Source organism: Dermacentor albipictus, chromosome 6 (genome assembly GCF_038994185.2).
Source record: "Dermacentor albipictus isolate Rhodes 1998 colony chromosome 6, USDA_Dalb.pri_finalv2, whole genome shotgun sequence".
Lineage (NCBI taxonomy): Eukaryota > Metazoa > Arthropoda > Arachnida > Ixodida > Ixodidae > Dermacentor > Dermacentor albipictus.
This window is the reverse complement of record NC_091826.1, coordinates 8234405-8252416: the sequence shown is the minus strand read 5'-3', so window position 1 is coordinate 8252416 and position 18012 is coordinate 8234405. Positions and strand designations below refer to the sequence as shown.

Sequence of the window (18012 nt, the reverse complement as noted above, 5' to 3'; positions counted from 1 at the left end):
AAAGATGCAGGCACGCTAAAGCTGATCAGAAGCCTGGTGGTCAGCAGAGCGATATACAGCCTTCCATATACTACTACTGCACAAAATACGAAACGCAACAAGCGGACGCTATCCTATAAGGAAAGCCCTCAAGACGTACGGCGCTTCACCTACCGCAGTCAACATCAACCGACAAACTACTGGCTCTGGGGCTACACAACAGTCTCGAAGGACTCCAAGAAGCGCAAATAATTGCGCAAATCCGAAGACTAAAACTATCGGCAACGGGCAGAAGACTCCTGAGCAGATACGGCGGTAAAGCTTCCATAAAGGAGACACAAAGCACGGAGGCGATAACGGACGTATACAGAAACACCATCAAAGTAGCACCGATACCCAGGAATATGGACCCGAACCTGCACATGGCGCGAAGAGAAGCAAGAGCAGAGTATGTGCAAAGAATACTGTCAACTAGAAACGACACAGTGTACGTAGACGCCGCTACATACACTGAGGACAGAAATCACAAGAAAAGCAAAGTGGTAATTACGGTGATCAACTTGGACCTAAAAGAAATCACCAGCGCACCAATCCGGAACTGTATCTTCTTTATTCTATGACTGTACGGTAGTCGAGGCTGAAGAGGCAGCCGTGGCTCTAGCGGCAGCGGAGGGCTATACCGATCCAACAGGTCCTTAACCGTACTCACAGACTCACAAGCAGCATGCCGCAACTACCTAAACGGCAGAATCAGCCACAGCGCGCTCCGCATCCTCCGCTCAAGTGGCAAAGCCGAAAACCAGACCAAACACACGACGATAGTTTGGGTGCCGGGACATACCGACATTACGGGACATCAGGAGGCGGATAGGACAGCTCGAGGGTACGCAACAAACCGAGCATCCAACAATCCCAACCCCGCTGAGGAACGCGAGCCGGTAGCCCAAAGCTATTGAGAGATGCTAAACTACTACAGAGGGATCAGACGGAAATACCCGCCCCCACACAAAGAACTAAATAGAGAAGGCGCCGTAGCATGGCGACAGCTACAAACGGGAACATTCCCGTGCCCCTAAACATGCTATGAAAAATCTACCCCACGTAGTACGAGAGCGAGTGCCCGTGTTGTGGAAACAAACCAACCCTATACCTTACCACATGGGCTTGCCAGAAAATAGTCGAGCTAACCATAATAGAAAACCCGAGTGCGGAACAGTGGGAGAGGATGCTATCCAGCGACATCCTGAAAGTCCAACAAGGACTAGTAAAGCGTGCACGCAGGGCAGCCTCGGCGGAGCCCTGGACTAGAGGAACCGACCCTGAAGAGAAGATGGAAGACTCCATCTGAAGCCGCAAATCCACTGTAAAATAGAGCAAATAAACGTTTTTTACCACCACCACCGTGAGTGTACTCTAACGACGAGGCTCGAGCCATTGCTAATGATGATAGCTTTAATGGAGTCCGACAACGATGGCACAGGATCCGCATAAACAGCTTCGCTCTAAAAGCCGCCTTGGTTTAGGTCCCGTCCGACTTCTTAGCTCCTTCTCTCCGAGCCTTATACAGGGTGCCCCACGTAACTTTAGCCAAACTTCAAAATACAAATGCCACGTAGCTGGACAGAATCAAAATAATGTTGCTTGTCGTCGCTTAGAGATACTCAGATTATTTTTTGCATTCCGCGTAAATACATAATTAGTCTTAATTAATTATTCAACTGAAATATACTTAATTAGAATACAATTATAAATTGGAAAATAGTAGAGCAACATGAAGAGCTAAAAACACGTTTGTGACTAAACTAAAACTTATTTGTGATATCACGTGACCGGCACCCTCCGCTTTCGGTGACGTGATGAGTCCCATTTTCACGGCCGAAGCCGTGCTGCGCTTCATACGCGCGTTGAAGGCATTGGATAACATTAAAAATTGCTATGAATACTTGTGGCACTGTTTCTGTATGTATGGAATGTACAATTTATATAAAAAAATGGCTGTGGCTTAGGTAAGGTTAAGCCCAGCATGCGAAGCATACTAGCCTTTATTTTAGTTGTTGAACCACTGTTTAGCCTGGTGAACTGCTGTTGCTTGGCTATATTTGGTTCGGCTAGATGAAGAAACAACTCATGCGTTACTCTGCTTCGCCTTCAAGAGTGGAACGCGACAGCGTTCCCGTCGACCCGCCAAGGGGTGTAAGACAATGGGCTACAGGGCAGCGACTACGCGCCCCGCATTGGACGCGGTGAGCGTCGAGCAAAGCAGCGTTCGGCGCGGCAACGAAATGTGCGCCTGAGCAAGAGACGCACGCCTTAGAAACAGCTCGTTTCTAAGGCAACACCGCATTCACTAGAGGCGCTTTTGTACCGCTTTGAAGCATCGTACTCGTGGCTCAGTGGTAGCGTCTCCGTCCCACACTCCGGAGACCCTGGTTCGATTCCCACCCAGCCCGTCTTGCAAGAGTTGAGCCAAAGCCACTTCTCCTCTGTCGTGACGTCACGGTGTCACGTGGTTTCATGGCGACACCGCCGCGCCTGAGGAGCTGGGTTGAGCTCTCGTAATATGCTTCGCATAAAAAAAGGACGGGACAAAGGTTTTCTTGTAAGTATATATACCCCTCCATTGCTCGATCTTTTCATTGCGATAGCAACTATCTATACACTCCGGGCGCATTTCTGCAGTCGGTGTCGCCGTGGGTTTCGTATAAAGTCCAAGGGCGAAAAATGGCGGCGAGGAGTTACGGAGTCGCCATCTATCGGAAGCGCCTCGCTGGCGTAGTATGAGGGATCACGCGGTGCGCTCCTCATAGGTTTTGCTGTCAGCGCTCACTGAAAATACCGCGCGCGAGCTCTCCCGAACATTTCTGTAAGTACTTTCGAAACGAGAGAAGTTGTTTACTGTCTAAATAATAATCCTAGGCAAACTAAAAGCGCACAATCGTTTACAGACGCTATCTCTTTACCGAATACGTACAGTGAACGCCACTGCGCGCGGTCGCCGCGATGGAGTCTCCCGAACCGGCTTCTTACGTGAAAGGTAGGTAAACGCTGAGAGCAAACTATGTGAATTATGTTCTTATAGTGTTTGTATAGCTAAATGGAGCGTAATAGAAAGAAGCCTCAATACAGCTATCGCGCAGATTCGCAGCGACCGACTGCGCGTCTGCATGCTTGTCCGCGCACTGTTTCGCTTTCTCCGCGCGCGCGTTCCCGCGCCGTGCCATGAGCTTTAGGCCGCAGAATATGAGCATTTGACAGTATACAAGAAACCATTGACGCGTGGCCGCTATCAGAGCTGTTCAAAAATAATTTCATTGTATAAACTTCGACACCTACTGTGATGTGCCGTCGCGATGATTCAATCTTTTTTTTTTCTTCTAAATTCTTTGACCTTTCAATATTATTTCTCGAGTTGCGTCGCACATGTATGTTTATCTGTGTTCTCAGCGTGCAATTTGCCGCTGCTCCTTTTTTGTAATCCAGTGCATTCATCCATAACACAAGCATGACCATATATACCATGCTTTTTTTAAATGTGCTTCTTACCGCTGCCTTTCCACTCCACTGAACTTGCCAGTATCTATAGCATTGACAAGTTGATAGACCAAACCGTCATGACATTAGTCGTGCAGCAGACTCGGGCGAGTCTCAGTGCGCGTTTTCAGAACATCGCAGACCGGGCGCCGTAGCAGAAATCTTCCTCGCGTCTGTGCTTTCTGCATACCCGAGTTGTAGCCGATGACTGTTTGCCGGTTTTATGTTTCGCAAGCCAAGCTTCACGCAGCTTCTTGTCCTGCGGCTACGTGTGAATAAGGCTGACACCGGCCTCCGTTAGGTGCGTCCGGCCCTGCGGCACCGAGCAGTAGCCTACCATGTTGCGCGCCTTCAAAGGCAGCCACTACCTATTGTAGTGCTTTCAAGCGTTGTAAAGGAGACACTCGAAGCGGGAAAATTTCGCCACTAAATGAGGACCGCAGCGTACGAGGGAATTCAAACTCGTTTTCAGCTCGCTTCGGCGCTCCCGAAGAAGCCGACGCGGCCGCTATGTCCACGTGATCCCTCCTAGCACGTCACGCCGACGGTGGCGCCAGCTTTTCCAGTGGTGGAGCTCGAGGCCAATTCTATAAGTGCGAGGGTGAGCGGGCGATGGCGGCTCAATCTCGCACACGCAACAGACGAAAGCATTGGGAAGAAAGCGCGCCGCCTTCCGTCGCACGCAAGGCTTCAGGGGCGCGTTCTGCTCCCGGGTGCGCCCAGCCGGGCCGCTGTACCTTGAAAGCCATCTGCGACGGGTAGAGTCCGCGCTGCGCTGTTTTCTACTTCGCGTTGATGCGAGCGGCGGCAGGAAGGTGAGTTCGCTCGCTGCGTCTGCCGCGTTTCCTCGCTGCAGCGTTTTGACAGCGAGTTTCCGTGGTCATCGAGTGAGATGTGTTCATGTTTGCTTGTGCGTGCGTGACACCACGCTTGTTCATGTAGTTAATATGCCTGTGTTTACATGTTTATACAGCCGATAAAGCTACCATCCTTACTTCGTTTAAATGTCCACTAATTTGCTATCGCAATCGATGCCCTGCCTTTTGAGCGAAACTGCGACTTTTTTTTTCTTTTTTTTTTCAACAGCAGACAGCTCATCATACCTTGCTGGTGAAGCAGCGCACTGACACGGACACAGTGAAGACAAACGGGAAAAGACGACACTCGCTGCTAACCAGGGAAATAATCGAAGCCTTTCAAATTCACAAGAGGGGAGAGGGCTGTATCAGTCAGCCATCTGTACATCTAAGCCATGGTGAGGTTGCCTTTTTGGAAGTACACTAAAAAGAAGAAAAAAATCTGTAATAAAAATGTTTGTTAGGGTTGCAACAAATTACGATAGGAGCGCACACCATGATAGATAGGTGCCATATCTTTGACGCCCGAGTATGCGCGGGCAAATGATTTTAAAAAAAAAGTGCCTTTATTCTTCCTTGATTTTCTTTGGAGGGTGCGCAGGTATATAAATATGAAGTATGTGTTCTGAAATAAAATAGTTGTGAGTGCAGCGAGTGTCGTCTTTTCCTGTTTGTCTTCACTGTGTCCGTGTCAGTGCGCTGCTTCACCAGCAAGGTATGATGATCACTCACCAACTAGCCCAACTTTCCACTTTACTGAGCAGACAGCTCTGAAAGCCAGTTTGCCAGTATCAGCATCGGCTGACCAGAACCACGGGAAGTAAGTGATTCAACAAGTCCTGAAACCGAGACAGATCCCAGCCTCGCCCTTTTCGGGGAGCCCGCGAGATCTGCCCGGTTTCACGGGGCAGGAGTGAAGGCTCGATCTTTATAAAGTTGCACTGGAGCGTGACGTACTTGTTATGTTTCTTATAGCCGCGGTGACAGGAGATTTTGTCATTTTATATTTCGAAGCTAGAGTTGTCTGCGTGCGTCGATGCGCATATAGGTTCCAGAGCGCCGTTATCGTCCCATCTGAGTGTGTTGGTTCGACGTGACGTTTCGTTCGCGTACCTTTGCCTACGCCTTTGTCGTGCTTTACATCGAGAACTTAATGCGTCATATTCAGTTCTGATTCAGCGATCGTCGACTGTGCTCGCCGCTATCGTTGCCACTCGCGTACACCGCTTGCTTTTCCTGGCGCCGTTAGCACAAAAAGTGTTCGGGGTCCTCCGTGTCCTCTGCCTGCATGCCAGCTTCTCTCTGACGATCCGACGTATACACGTGCTGAAGCGTCTACGGTGAACCTTCGGTAAACCTTCGGTGAAACGCAAGACGAACTTCGATGCTAGTCGGTAAGCCATGCATTATTTGTTCCGCGCGTCTGGCGGGTGTTAATTTTTCGTTTTGCGGCTTTCATGAGAGACGCCGGGTAAATCTTAAGTTAAAACGTGCGATGAGCGTTCTTGAAATCGTCAGACTGCGGTCCAGGAGGAATTGTTGTTGTTGGAAATCGTCAGACTGATTTCCAGGAGGAATTGTTGTTCACGTTTGATTTGGTTATACTTATGTAGTTAATATATAATTATGTAGCTGTGAGTACGTGAGCCATCTCGTCTGCAAGACCTGCGACTTATGCACACGTTTTCGGGCACGTGCGTTTGCTTTGCTTGTCACCGATCGAGACGTACACGTGCTCATAAATGAGCTGCAGCTATAGTGTCATATACTTGTTTGTCTATATCGGGCGACACGTTTCACCGCCTAACAAATGTTATCGCACAGCGCAGGACGCGCCTGCGTGTATCGGAAGTTTCTGGAATGTTATCGATGCTTCCATCCGCTGTCTGTGACCGAACCTTGTGTAATCTGATCGCACGTGTGCGCGACGCGAATTATGTAGAACTTTGTGGATTTCACAGTATTTCTACTGTTCTTCAACGTCACCACCACGTGACAATATATCCATCGTATTCGTCCTTCAAATTTAGCCTGCAGGCATGAGTGGCGTAACCGAGAGGTAGGCTTTTGCTGCCAGAACAATCCCCCAAGTTGTGTATTAATCCTCGCGAAAGCAACAAGAAACGTCTTATAGGAGCTGTCGAAAACTTTCGTGCTGCCGCAGCGTCAGCGCCATGTTCAACTTGCGCCACGTCTCTCGCTTCGCATGGCCGTCGCGCGGCCTCTCTTCTGTGGCGTGGCGGCCGCCGCCGCTCCCACGCATGTATATGGTTTACAGACGGCAAAGGGACGGAGTACGGCGAGCCGTGTTCGCAAAAGTGGTGCATAACCGCCGCCGCTACACGTGAAGAAGCGGGCAGGTGCGTTGCCGTCACGCGCGCGCCGAACGTCGGGTCGGCTGCTGGCCCGCACTGCGTTCTTCCGCCGCCGCTCGCCGCCACGGTAAAGGGGAGGCCCGGAAGAGTTGTCTCGCCATTGCGTCCCACCCGACCCCCATGGACGCCGTACGCCGACAACTGGGCTTGGAAGACAGCGTCATCGGAGGCGACATGGGCTCCGACCGGGTGAGCCTCGGAATTATTTAGCGCATGAGCGCGCTCGTGATGTTGATCGTTTCAAGGAGCTCTTTCCTAACGCAGCGGATCACGGGTGGATTGTTCAATTGCCGGCATAGGTTCGAGCAGTCCGTACCCACCGAGTGTTCGCACGGCAGAAAAGCAGACGACACTTTGGACATCAACGAAACGGCAGGCTCGCGTTTAAAGCCAGATCTTTTTCTTTCAGTTACATTTTTTTTTCTTCTTCTGTAGAACAGAGAGAAATGAAGTAGCCAACGTATTTCGTGCCTCTCCACAGCAAGCTCTCTATAACAGAAGTGGGATATTTCACTGTAAAGATGCCCATTATAATCTGACGAATCGGTCCACGCCAGAGCAGGAGGAAATCGGTGAGGTTGGCGCATGACCACATGCTATGCGCTCCGCAGGCTCGCATGGCAATTTAAATTATCCATCGCGCGAATCGCTTATTCAACCCGTGGACCGATCGCAGCGCGTGGCTCGGCATGTGATGTATATCGGCAACGGATTGCGCCGAGAGGGAAAGTTTGCACGCGTGCGTGTCGCCGAGCCACGTGGAATGTAATGCCGATTAGGTTGGTATTGTGAATGTATACCTTTATTGCACCCACTCAGCACACATTAGTCCTTTAGCCGTCCACAAGACGTCTCGACAAGATTAGCGAGACGTCTTGAAATCACTTTATAATGTTACAAGAGATCTCGTAGTCGTTTTTACCAGACATTTAAGACGTCTTGTAGCTGAGTTGACGCAGCATTGTCGGATATCTTAAGTCGTCTTGTAGCCGTCGTGAAGACCGTCCAGTGCACCGCCAAATAAGAATTTTCGAAGAGCAAGGTACGACACCTTCTAGTCAGTAAGTAACTTAACCCCATAATTTGTTGAGTGGCAGGTCCGGCCCCAAGGTGACATACGTACAAGCCACTTCAAAGCTCTCTCAAACGTGGCGGCACAATGTATGATCAGGCCTGTTCAACATACTTTGCAACCGTCAGCACCCTAAAACTGAAGCGACAAGCACCACTTGTTCATTGGGCGAGGGAGTAGTTGCAAAAATGACAGCAAGCTCTACCAAACATGTCAATTTACCGCGGGAACATTTTTGTCAGGGGAAGCACTAGCACGAAGATGACGTTTTAGGGTCTATATGGACGCTAAAATTCAGTCGTATCATTGCAATCCAGATGGTTTGTCTGCTTCTGATATCAAATGTCCAACGAAATGTTGCTTAGCTTCAGTGATCTGCATAGAAACGGCATACACTGCACATATACGATGGTCTGGGAAGACCCAAGACATTTTACTTACATTATCAACACTGATCGAGATTTGCAGATGGAATAATATCAAGGACTTAAGCAATACTGTCACAGAAGTTTTCTTTGCATGGATGTTTGGCACACACACGAATTTAGAAACGAAAAACGCCCTTCCAGCTATGTAGATATTTGTTCTGAAAACAGGTGTGTCATAAAGGTGTGTCATAACGGCGTCTCAAGACTGAATGAACGTTATTCGTGAAAGACGTCGCTCTGACCTCTGCACAAGTGTCTTGTTTCTCTCGTTTGCTACACATGACAGGCCCCCGCAAAGGCTATCGCTAATGGCAGCGTCAGTAAAGCATAGCTATGGTGGCTAGCCACCATAGCATAGCTCATGCTGGCAGCGGAACACTGCCCTCCTCCGCTGCCGATTGAGAGGGTTGCAGTCAAACTGGCTGAGCGCGTGAAATGTGAGCGGCGCTCAGTTTGGGTTCTGCACTGTGCAATAAATCATGATATAAATAAATAAATAAATATTGAGCGCTTGCGAAAGTCTCCTCGTTGTGTGCATATACCTACAGTGCCTAGCCACCTGTGGAGTTTCCGAATCCTTGAGGATGCGCGGTTAATGAAAAATGTCGCAGTATCACCCGCAAGGCGATGCATCGATTGCGATAGAAAATTAGTGCACAGCTATATACGAAGTAAGGATAGTAGTCCCGTCGTTCTCTCTTGCCGTCTCTGTGCTCTGTTAACCCTTTAAGATGAATTAAGCATGTGGTGTCAGCGCGCACGAGCAAACACGAACATATCACATTCGACGAGCGCGAACACACGCTCTCAAAACTCTGGTGTGAGCAACGCGGCAGCAACAGCAAGCGAAGTGACCGTGCGGTCTACCGCTTCAACGCAACAGCGGCGAGCACACAGCGCGCACAAAGGTATGAGCCGTCCGCAGATCATCTTCAAGATTCGGCGCGCGCGACCGTACAAAGTAAACGCTTGTTGGCGAAGTCGAGGCCGCCCCACCTCCGTCCAGTGCTGCCTTCCCGCTTGCCTCCATATATGGCGCGCGAAATTGAGCCGTGATCACATTTGCGCCCGGTCGCGAAATGCGCGCCTCCCTCCCTCCCTTCCATCCCCGAACGCCCTCGCGCGACAGAAAACGGCGCGTTTCCTCTTCGCATTATTAGTTCGTGCGCACCAGATTGAGCCGCGATCGTCGGCTTCCCTCGCGTGCTTTCACTGGCACACACAGCATACAACGCGCGGCGACTGTGTTAGCGCCCTTGCACGTTATACAGAACATCACGGCGACGGCAAAAATGCGTTTGGAGTGTCTGTGTAATTGCTATCGCAATAAAATAAATTCTGAGGTTTTACGTGCCAACACCACGACCTGATTATGAAGCACGCTGCAGTGGAGTACACCGGATGGGTTCTTTAACCGTGCACCGCGTGCACGTAACACAGCAGTTCATGCATTTCACCCAATCGAAATGCGGCCTCAGCGGCCGACATATGCCGCGACCTAGCAGCGCAACGCCATATAGCCACTGAGGCACCACGGCGGGTATATGTACGGATAGGGGTCAGCGCCGAATGTGTAAAAGGCGCGGATGTAGTCCGACGTTTCCATCGTGCTAGGCAACGGCCGACGAAGTTGAATACGTCGAAGTTGGAATACGAATACGAAGTTGAATATGATCGCCGAAAATTTGGCTGTCGCCCGCAGCAGCGCGGCGATGAGCTGCTGCCGCAGCGCATGCTCGCACGGGCGCGGCGAGCGAGGGTTTTTTACAGCGAAGCTCCACCAGTTCCCCCAGGATCGTGTCCGTGTGTAGACACAAAACTCCCCATACGTGGGCCGATCCCGGCGGTGGAGGTGAAGCAAGCGTTAAGCACTCCCCATACATGGAGCGATCCACAATATAGTGCAATGTCGGCCTGACCCGCGGCAGAGGTGCACTTCGCCATTAAGGGGCCCACATACACAGCTTCGCTGGCCATCCTTCAGAGAGTGGTAGGGCACTGAGTTTTTGTTTGGCGTAGGTGCCATCTTCATTGCACTCGAACAGTAGGCCGGCCAGCTAAGCTAGCGCGCGACTGTTGCGGCTGTGGCGCGAGACAGGACATGTTCTATTCCCGCGCTGGCCACGACAGAGCGCGCCTAAAGCTACCAGTGACGTTGGCTGTGCGGTGACGCTATAGATTACATATAATGTCCGCTTCGCGCTGTCGTAACCTATGTAACATTTGATCACCGCTCACGCAGGGACAAATGCAGGACAAATGAAGTATATACAGTGCTAAAAAGCGGGCACGTCCTGTGCTACCGGGACTTAGCGGAGAGAACCAGGAGTCGGATTCCTGATTAGTAAGGATATAGCTGATAACATACAGGAATTCTAGAGCATTAACGAGAGGGTGTCAGGTCTTGTTGTGAAACTTCATAAGTGGCACTAATTGAAGGTCGTACAGGTCTACGCGCCTACATCTAGTCATGATGACCAGGAAGTCTAAACCTTCTATGAAGACGTGGAATCGGTGATGGGTAAAGTCAAAACAAAATACACTGTGCTGATGGGCGACTTCAATGCCATGGTAGGCAAGAAGCAGGCTGGAGACAAGTCAGTGGGGGAATATAGCATAGGTTATAGAATAGCAGGGGAGAGTTATTAGTAGATATAGCAGAAAAGAATAATTTGCGGATAATGAATACCTTCTTCCTCAAGTGGAATAACCGAAAGTGGACGGGTAGGAGCCCGAATGGCGAGACTAGAAATGAAATAGACCTCATACTCTTAGCCAACATTGGCATCATACAAAATGTGGACGTGCTTGGCAAGGTGCGCTGCAGTGACCATATGATGGTAAGATCTCGAATTAGCCTAGACTTGAGGAGGGAACGGAAGAAACTTGTACATAAGAAGCCGATCAATGAGTTAGCGGTAAGAGGGAAAATAGAGGAATTGCGGATCAAGCTACAGAACAGGTATTCTGCTTTAACTCGGGAAGAGTACCGTAGTGTTGAAGCAAGGAACGACAATACTATGAGCATCATTAAGGAGTGTGCGACAGAAGTCGGTGGTAACTTCGTTAGATAGGATACTGGTAAGCTATCGCAGGAGACAAAAGATCTGATTAAGAAACGCCAATGTATGAAAGGCTCTAACCCTACAGCCAGAACAGAACTTGCAGAACTTTCCACGTTAATCAACAAGCGTAAGATAGCTAACATAAGGAAGTACAATATGGACAGAATTGAGAATGCTCTCAGGAACGGAGGAAGCCTAAAAGCAGTGAACAAGAAACTAGGAATAGGGCAAGAATCAGATGTATGCGTTAAGAGACAGCCTGCAATATCATTACTAATATGAATTAACGCATGACTTAACCCAAATCATTGATAATCAAAAACTAGTTGATCTAATAGCATTAGATTTTTCGAAGGCGTTTGAGAGAGTAATCTATCAAAAACTAATCGGCAAACTGAAACCAACTTTAGGCAACGGTTCTATTGTCAATTGGATTGAAGATTACTTAACCAACCGGTTTCACTATGTTGTTGTTAACAATTAACTTTCTTCCGTTTGCAAAAGTTACATCGGGGGTGCCTCAAGGGTGCGTCCTTGCTCCCACTTCATTCCTTATCTTTGTTAATGATCTGCCCTCTAACATCCGAGTTAAAATGAAGTTTTTTGCCGACGTCTGCATTCTTTATAATGAAATTAACGCTATGAATGATCCCGTTGATTTAAACAGCGCCCGTCATGATGTAGACAAGTGGTGTAAAAAGTGGCAGATGGAACTGAACATTAAAAAAAAAACTGCCTTTTTATCTATAACCCGCAAAAAACATAGGTCGGATTTCGAATACACTATCAATAACATACCCCTCAGCCGAGTTCATGAGCATAAATATCTTGGCTTGATTATTTCACATGACCTAAGATTGGAGTCGCATATTAATAGTATCATACCATCTGCTTTCAAACAGCTGTTCTTCCTCAGAAGAGGACTTCGAGCTGCGCCACCGAAAATTAAACTGCTGTCATACAACGCACTTATTCGCCCAGTTCTCGAATATGGTAACACAATTCGGTTTCCTTATACACAACAGCTTATTAACAAACTAGGAGTGCAGCGAAAGGCAATTAGATTCATCTTTAACAAATACAAGAATAGCGATTCACCTACCAACTGCTAAAACAACCGTGTATTCCTACTCTGCGAAACCGCGCCAAACTAGCAAGACTAAAATTATTGTTCCAATTAATACACAATGCATTGCGAATAAATACTTCGTTGTATATTTCACTAGCTGACACCAGACCTCCCCGCCGTGAGCATTCACTAACACTCAAAGAATATGCATTTCGCACTGACTGTTTTAGATATTCGTTCTTTCCTCTTGCAATAAGAGAATGGAATAGCCTGGACCCCTGCATTACGACTAACACATCGTTGCCGAAATTTGTAAATCTTGTAAAAGAACTGTTGAGCAATAATTTGATTATGCTGGCCGGAAATAACACACCACTCACGTCGTTGTGTAAGGTGAAATCTGTATAAGCATTGTATTTGCCTATGCAATTTCACCCCTTTTTGCCAAATGCACCGTATCATTCATGTTTTATTTCCTGCCGTATGTGTACGTCTGCTTCGTGTCGATTGCAAATATAATTGTTGAGATTATGTAAACCTGTTTTTATCGCTATTTGTGAGCATACAATATATGCCCAACCTGTAAAAATACCACTGGGATTGACAGTATTCTAAATAAATAAAATAAATAAAAAAGCACGCCGATAATGGAAGAGGCAATACTCTCGAGGCATTTGACATCCAACAAGTAACGCCGGAAGAAGTAAAGGAAGCCTGGGAAGCTATGCAAAGGGGGAAGGCAGCTGGGGAGGATCAGGTTACAGTAGATATGTTGAAAGATGGTGGGCAGGTTGTTCTAGAAAAACTGTAAACCCTGTATACGCAATGCCTCATGACCTCGAGCGTACCGGAGTCTTGGAAGAACGACAACATAATCTTAATCCATAAGAAAGGGGTCGCCAAAGACTTGAAAAATTGTAGAACGATAAGCTTACTGTCCGTAATTGCCTACAAAGTATTTACTGAGGTAATCGCAAATAAAATGAGGAACACCTTAGACCAGGCAGGATTTCGTAAAGGCTACTCAACCATACACCATATTCACACTATCAATCAGGGGATAGAGAAATGTGCGGAATATAACCAACCCTTATGTATAGCTTTCATTGATTACGAGAACGCGTTTGATTCAGTCGAAACCTCAGCAGTCATGCAGGCATATACGGAATAAGGGTGTAGACGAGCCGTATGTAAAAATACTGAAATATATCTACAGCGGCTCCACAGCCACCGTAGTCCTCCATAAAGACAGCAACAAAATCCCAATAAAGAAGGGCGTCAGGCAGGGAGATACGATCGCTCCAATGCTGTTCACAGCGTGTTTACAGGAGGTATTCAGAGACCTGGATTTGGAAGAATTGGGGATAAGAGTTAATGGAGAATACCTTAGTGACTTGCGATTCGCTGATGATAATGCCTTACTCAGGGGACCAATTGCAATGCATGATCACTGACCTGGAGAGGCAAAGCAGAAGGGTGGGTCTAAAAATGAATCTGCGGAAAACTAAAGTAATGTTTAACAGTCTCGGAAGAGAACAGCAGTTTACGATAGGGGGCGAGACACTGGAAGGGGTAAGGGAATACATTTACTTAGGGCAGGTAGTGACCGCGGATCCGGATCATGGCTGAAATAATCAGAATAATAAGAATGGACTGGGGTGCGTTTGGCAGGCATTCTCAGATCATGAAAAGCAGGTTTCTAATATTCCTCAAAAGGAAAGTGTATAACAGCTGCGTCTTACCAGTACCAGAGTCCTTCCTCTGCCAGTACTCACCTACGGGGAAGAAACCTGGCGGCTTACGAAAAGGGTTCTACTTAAATTGAGGACGACGCAACGAGCTATGGATAGAAGAATGGCAGCTGTAACGTTAAGGGATAAGAAGAGAGCTGATTGGGTGAGGGAACAAACGCGAGTTAATGACATCTTAGTTGAAATCAAGAAAAAGAAGTCGGCATGGGTAGGGCATGTAATGAAGATGGAAAATAAACGGTGGACATTAAGGGTTACGGACTGGATTCCAAGAGAATTGAAGCGTAGCAAGGGGCGGCAGAAAGTTAGGTGGGAGGATGAGATTAAGAAGTTTGCAGGGACAACATTGCAGGGTAGTTGAAGTATGGGAGAGGCCTTTGCCCTGCAGTGGGCGTAGCCATGATGATGATGATGATGATGCAGGGTCGCAGTGGCTCTGGCTTCCCGCTGGACATGAACATGTACGCAACGCGCAAGACCTTGGCACAGGGCATGCTCGACCTGGCACTGCTGTCCTCCAACGCCTGCCAGCTGCGGCGCGTGCTGTCTGCGCCGCCGGGACAGCGATACCACGGGACGTGCGTCGCCTTCCTCGCGCTCTCCGTCTCCTTCCAGGTATCGTCGTCTCTCTCGCTCTGCGTGCACGAATTTTACACCCATTTTAATTTGTTACGTTGTTTAATCTGGTGCGAAAGAGAATGCTATACATATATATACTATAATTTTTTATTGACATTGACAGAATTCGTAACTGCAAAAAATAGCTGCTGGTTTCTATAGCGACCTTGTGCCTTTGCACGCGCCGTTCACACGAAGCTGCTGGCGGGCCTCCTGCTGGTACTGCTTGGCCGATGGAACATCAACTGCCCTTGGGAGCAACGCAAGGCCGACCTGGTGAACAACGTGGTCGTGCTGCTCACATTTCTCATCAGCGTCGTCAACGTGCTGCTCTCGGCGTTCGCGCCGGACTCTCTGCTGGGTGACCACGGCTCGCACCATCAGCAGCACACGACCGTGGAGTGGGCAGCGCCGCGCCATTGACTGCGCATGCATGGCCGGGTGTAGACGACGTTAATGTCGGCCCTTGGCGGCGGCTCTACGGGGCTGGGTCTGCTAATCCGAGAACCTTCCGTTTCCCGCACAGTTGGCAAGTCAAAAGAATGCTTTCAACAGACGTGTTGCGTGGTAACCACACGGCGCTTCAAAAAGCAGCACGCGTCGCGGAATTGCGCCTACAAATGATTGTGCGGATACCTCCGAGAAAACCCGGAACCCGGGACGTCCGGAACACATACCTGTACTCGCAAAAAAAACTACACTATGGCTGTGTTGCTTGACTCGCCGTAGACGGCAAAGCAGGCGGCTAAGTGGACAGCGGCCATCTTAAGTCTTGTTCCAATTCTCACGATGACGTCAAAGTATACAGCTACGCGAAGACAGCATCGAAGTAAAAAAAATGCTACTTTCCTGTCCAACCGAGATGGCGGCTGCGCAGGACGCTTAAAGACGACAGGAAGGTTGTCTGCGCACAAGAAAGCGTAGCCATGCTATCCTACACTTTTAATGTAAGCTACCTCGTGTTTTTCATACGGTTAGGTTAGATTCCGTAAAGGCTACTCTACAATAGACCATATTCACACTATTAATCAGGTGATAGAGAAATGCGCAGAACATAACCAACCCTTAAGTATCACTTTCATTGATTACGAGGAAGCGTTTGATTCAGTCGAAAGCTCAGCAGTCATTGAGGCATTACGGAATCGGGGTGTAGATGAGTCGTATGTAAAAATACTGAAATATATCTATAGCGGCTCCGCAGCCATCGTAGTCCTCCATAAAGAAAGCAACAAAATCCCAATAAAGAAAGGTGTCAGGCAGAAAGATACGATCTCTCCAATGCTCTTCACAGCGTGTTTACAGGAGGTATTCAGAGACCTAGATTGGGAAGAATTGGGGATAAGAGTTAATGGAGAATACCTTAGTAACTTGCGATTCGGTGATGATTTTGCCTTGCTTAGTAACTCAGGAGACCAATTCCAATGCATGATCACTGACCTGGAGAGGCAAAGCAGAAGGGTGGGTCTAAAAATTAATCTGCGGAAGGCTAAAGTAATGTTTAACAGTCTCGGAAGAGAACAGCAGTTTACGATAGGTAGCGAAGCACTGGAAGTGGCAAGGGAATACATCTACTTAGGGCAGGTAGTGACCGCGGATCCGGATCATGAGACTGAAATAATCAGAAGAATAAGAATGGGTTCGGGGGCGTTTGACAGGCATTCTCAGATCACGAACAGCAGGTTGCCATTATCCCTCAAAAGAAAAGTGTATAACAGCTGTGTCTTACCAGTACTCACTTACGAAAAGAGTTCTACTTAAATTGAGGACGACGCAACGAGCTATGGAAAGAAGAATTTTGGGTGTAACGTTAAGGGATTAGAAAAGAACAGATTGGGTGAGGGAACAAATGCGAGTTAATGACATCCTAGTTGAAATCAAGAAAAAGAAATGGGCATGGGCAGAACATGTAATGAGGAGGGAAGATAACTGATTGTCATTAAGGATTCCAAGGGAAGGCAAGCGTATGAGGGGGCGGCAGAAAGTTAGGTGGGCGGATGGGATTAAGAAGTTTGCAGGGACAACATGGCCACAATTAGCACATGACCGGGATAGTTGGAGAAGTATGGGAGAGGCCTTTGCCTTGCAGTGGGTGTAACCAGGCTTATGATGATGATGAAAGTTAGCTGAAACACCCTGTATTATGCGTCAAACAAGGCAAATAAACATGTTGCGCAATCACAGGTCACAGAACCCTAAGCCCCCCCCCCCCCCCCCCTCCCTTCACTACATCCGATGCATCGCGCGCAACGGAAGGCAGCGTGCTTACTCCCCGCTTTTCTCCGTTGCGCTCTCAAGACTGACCCAATTGAGTCGGCTCACCCAACACCTCCCCCCCCCCTCACCTACGCTTTCATTCGCACATAAAGCATGCATGCTTTATGTGCGAATGAAAGCGTAGGGGGGGGGGGAGGGGGGAGCCGACTATGGGTTGCGTGGTGACAGTGTTATCGCCCTTGGACTTCATAGAGAACATGATGGCGACGGTGGCGACAGGAGTGCGCCTCGAGTGTCCATATAATTGCTATAGCAATAATATACTAAGAGTATCTGGCAACTGAAGAGTCCCGTGGCCCATTACTTTCCGCAAACGAAAAAGTAACAAAATCGAACTTTTACTATGCGATAATTCGCTGTGCCACAACAACGTCTTTTTTCTTTATTTTGTGAGGCGGGGGTACCGAAATGGAGAAACGCAAAGGACAGCATGTTGGCCACAATCCAATGCCTATTTTGGGCACCTAATGTGGCTACCGATGGAATATCGAAGAAAGTGCGAGACGCATGGTCCACAGAGAACCATATGCATGCTGCTCGTTATCCTACACTGGCGAGACAGAAGACTTTCCGGAGAGGTTGTGATAACATAGAAATGAAGGTGATGCCTTTAAGGGAACGCGTTGCAATCCGTCGAGTCCCCGCAGTAGTGGCGGCGAGCGACCATTGCTTCTTTTTCTCGTCTGCTAGCCAGAAGGCGTCCAAAACTTTGAGGCCAAAATCCACTCGGCCAGAGAAAAACGAACGCGCACCGAAGTGCGCCGCACGGTTGTCAGGGCAACACGTGAAAAACGCATGACCTCTGGCTGGCTATGGCAGCCCGCGGGTAGTGAGAACAAGAAAATTTAAGAGGCTTAATGTGTCCTCGCGAATAAAAGTCAAAGTAGAAAAACATAAATAAGACCGTAGTTACCTTTGCTGGCTTTAGTGTCTCGACATGGATGCTTTGGCGCAGGCGAAAAAAAAAAAAATGTTTGCGCTTTGTCAACTTGT

General features: G+C 48.4%; 1 protein-coding gene across 3 annotated transcripts; it reads left to right on the top strand.

The window, feature by feature from the left end:
* Positions 1–4303: 4303 nt before the first annotated feature.
* Positions 4304–15730, top strand: LOC135896447 (ninjurin-1-like). Of its 3 annotated transcripts, none has more exons than XM_065424825.2 (4): positions 4304–4325; positions 6646–6931; positions 14551–14742; positions 14944–15730. In XM_065424825.2, the coding sequence occupies exons 2-4, from the start codon at positions 6863–6865 to the stop codon at positions 15166–15168; spliced, it is 486 nt and encodes a 161-aa protein (XP_065280897.1). In that variant the 5' UTR covers positions 4304–4325; positions 6646–6862; the 3' UTR covers positions 15169–15730. The 3 variants fall into 3 exon arrangements, with proteins under 3 accessions (XP_065280897.1, XP_065280895.1, XP_065280894.1); XM_065424823.2 differs by lacking the exon at positions 4304–4325 and adding an exon at positions 5436–5761; XM_065424822.2 differs by lacking the exon at positions 4304–4325 and having other exon boundaries at positions 6366–6931.
* Positions 15731–18012: the final 2282 nt, after the last annotated feature.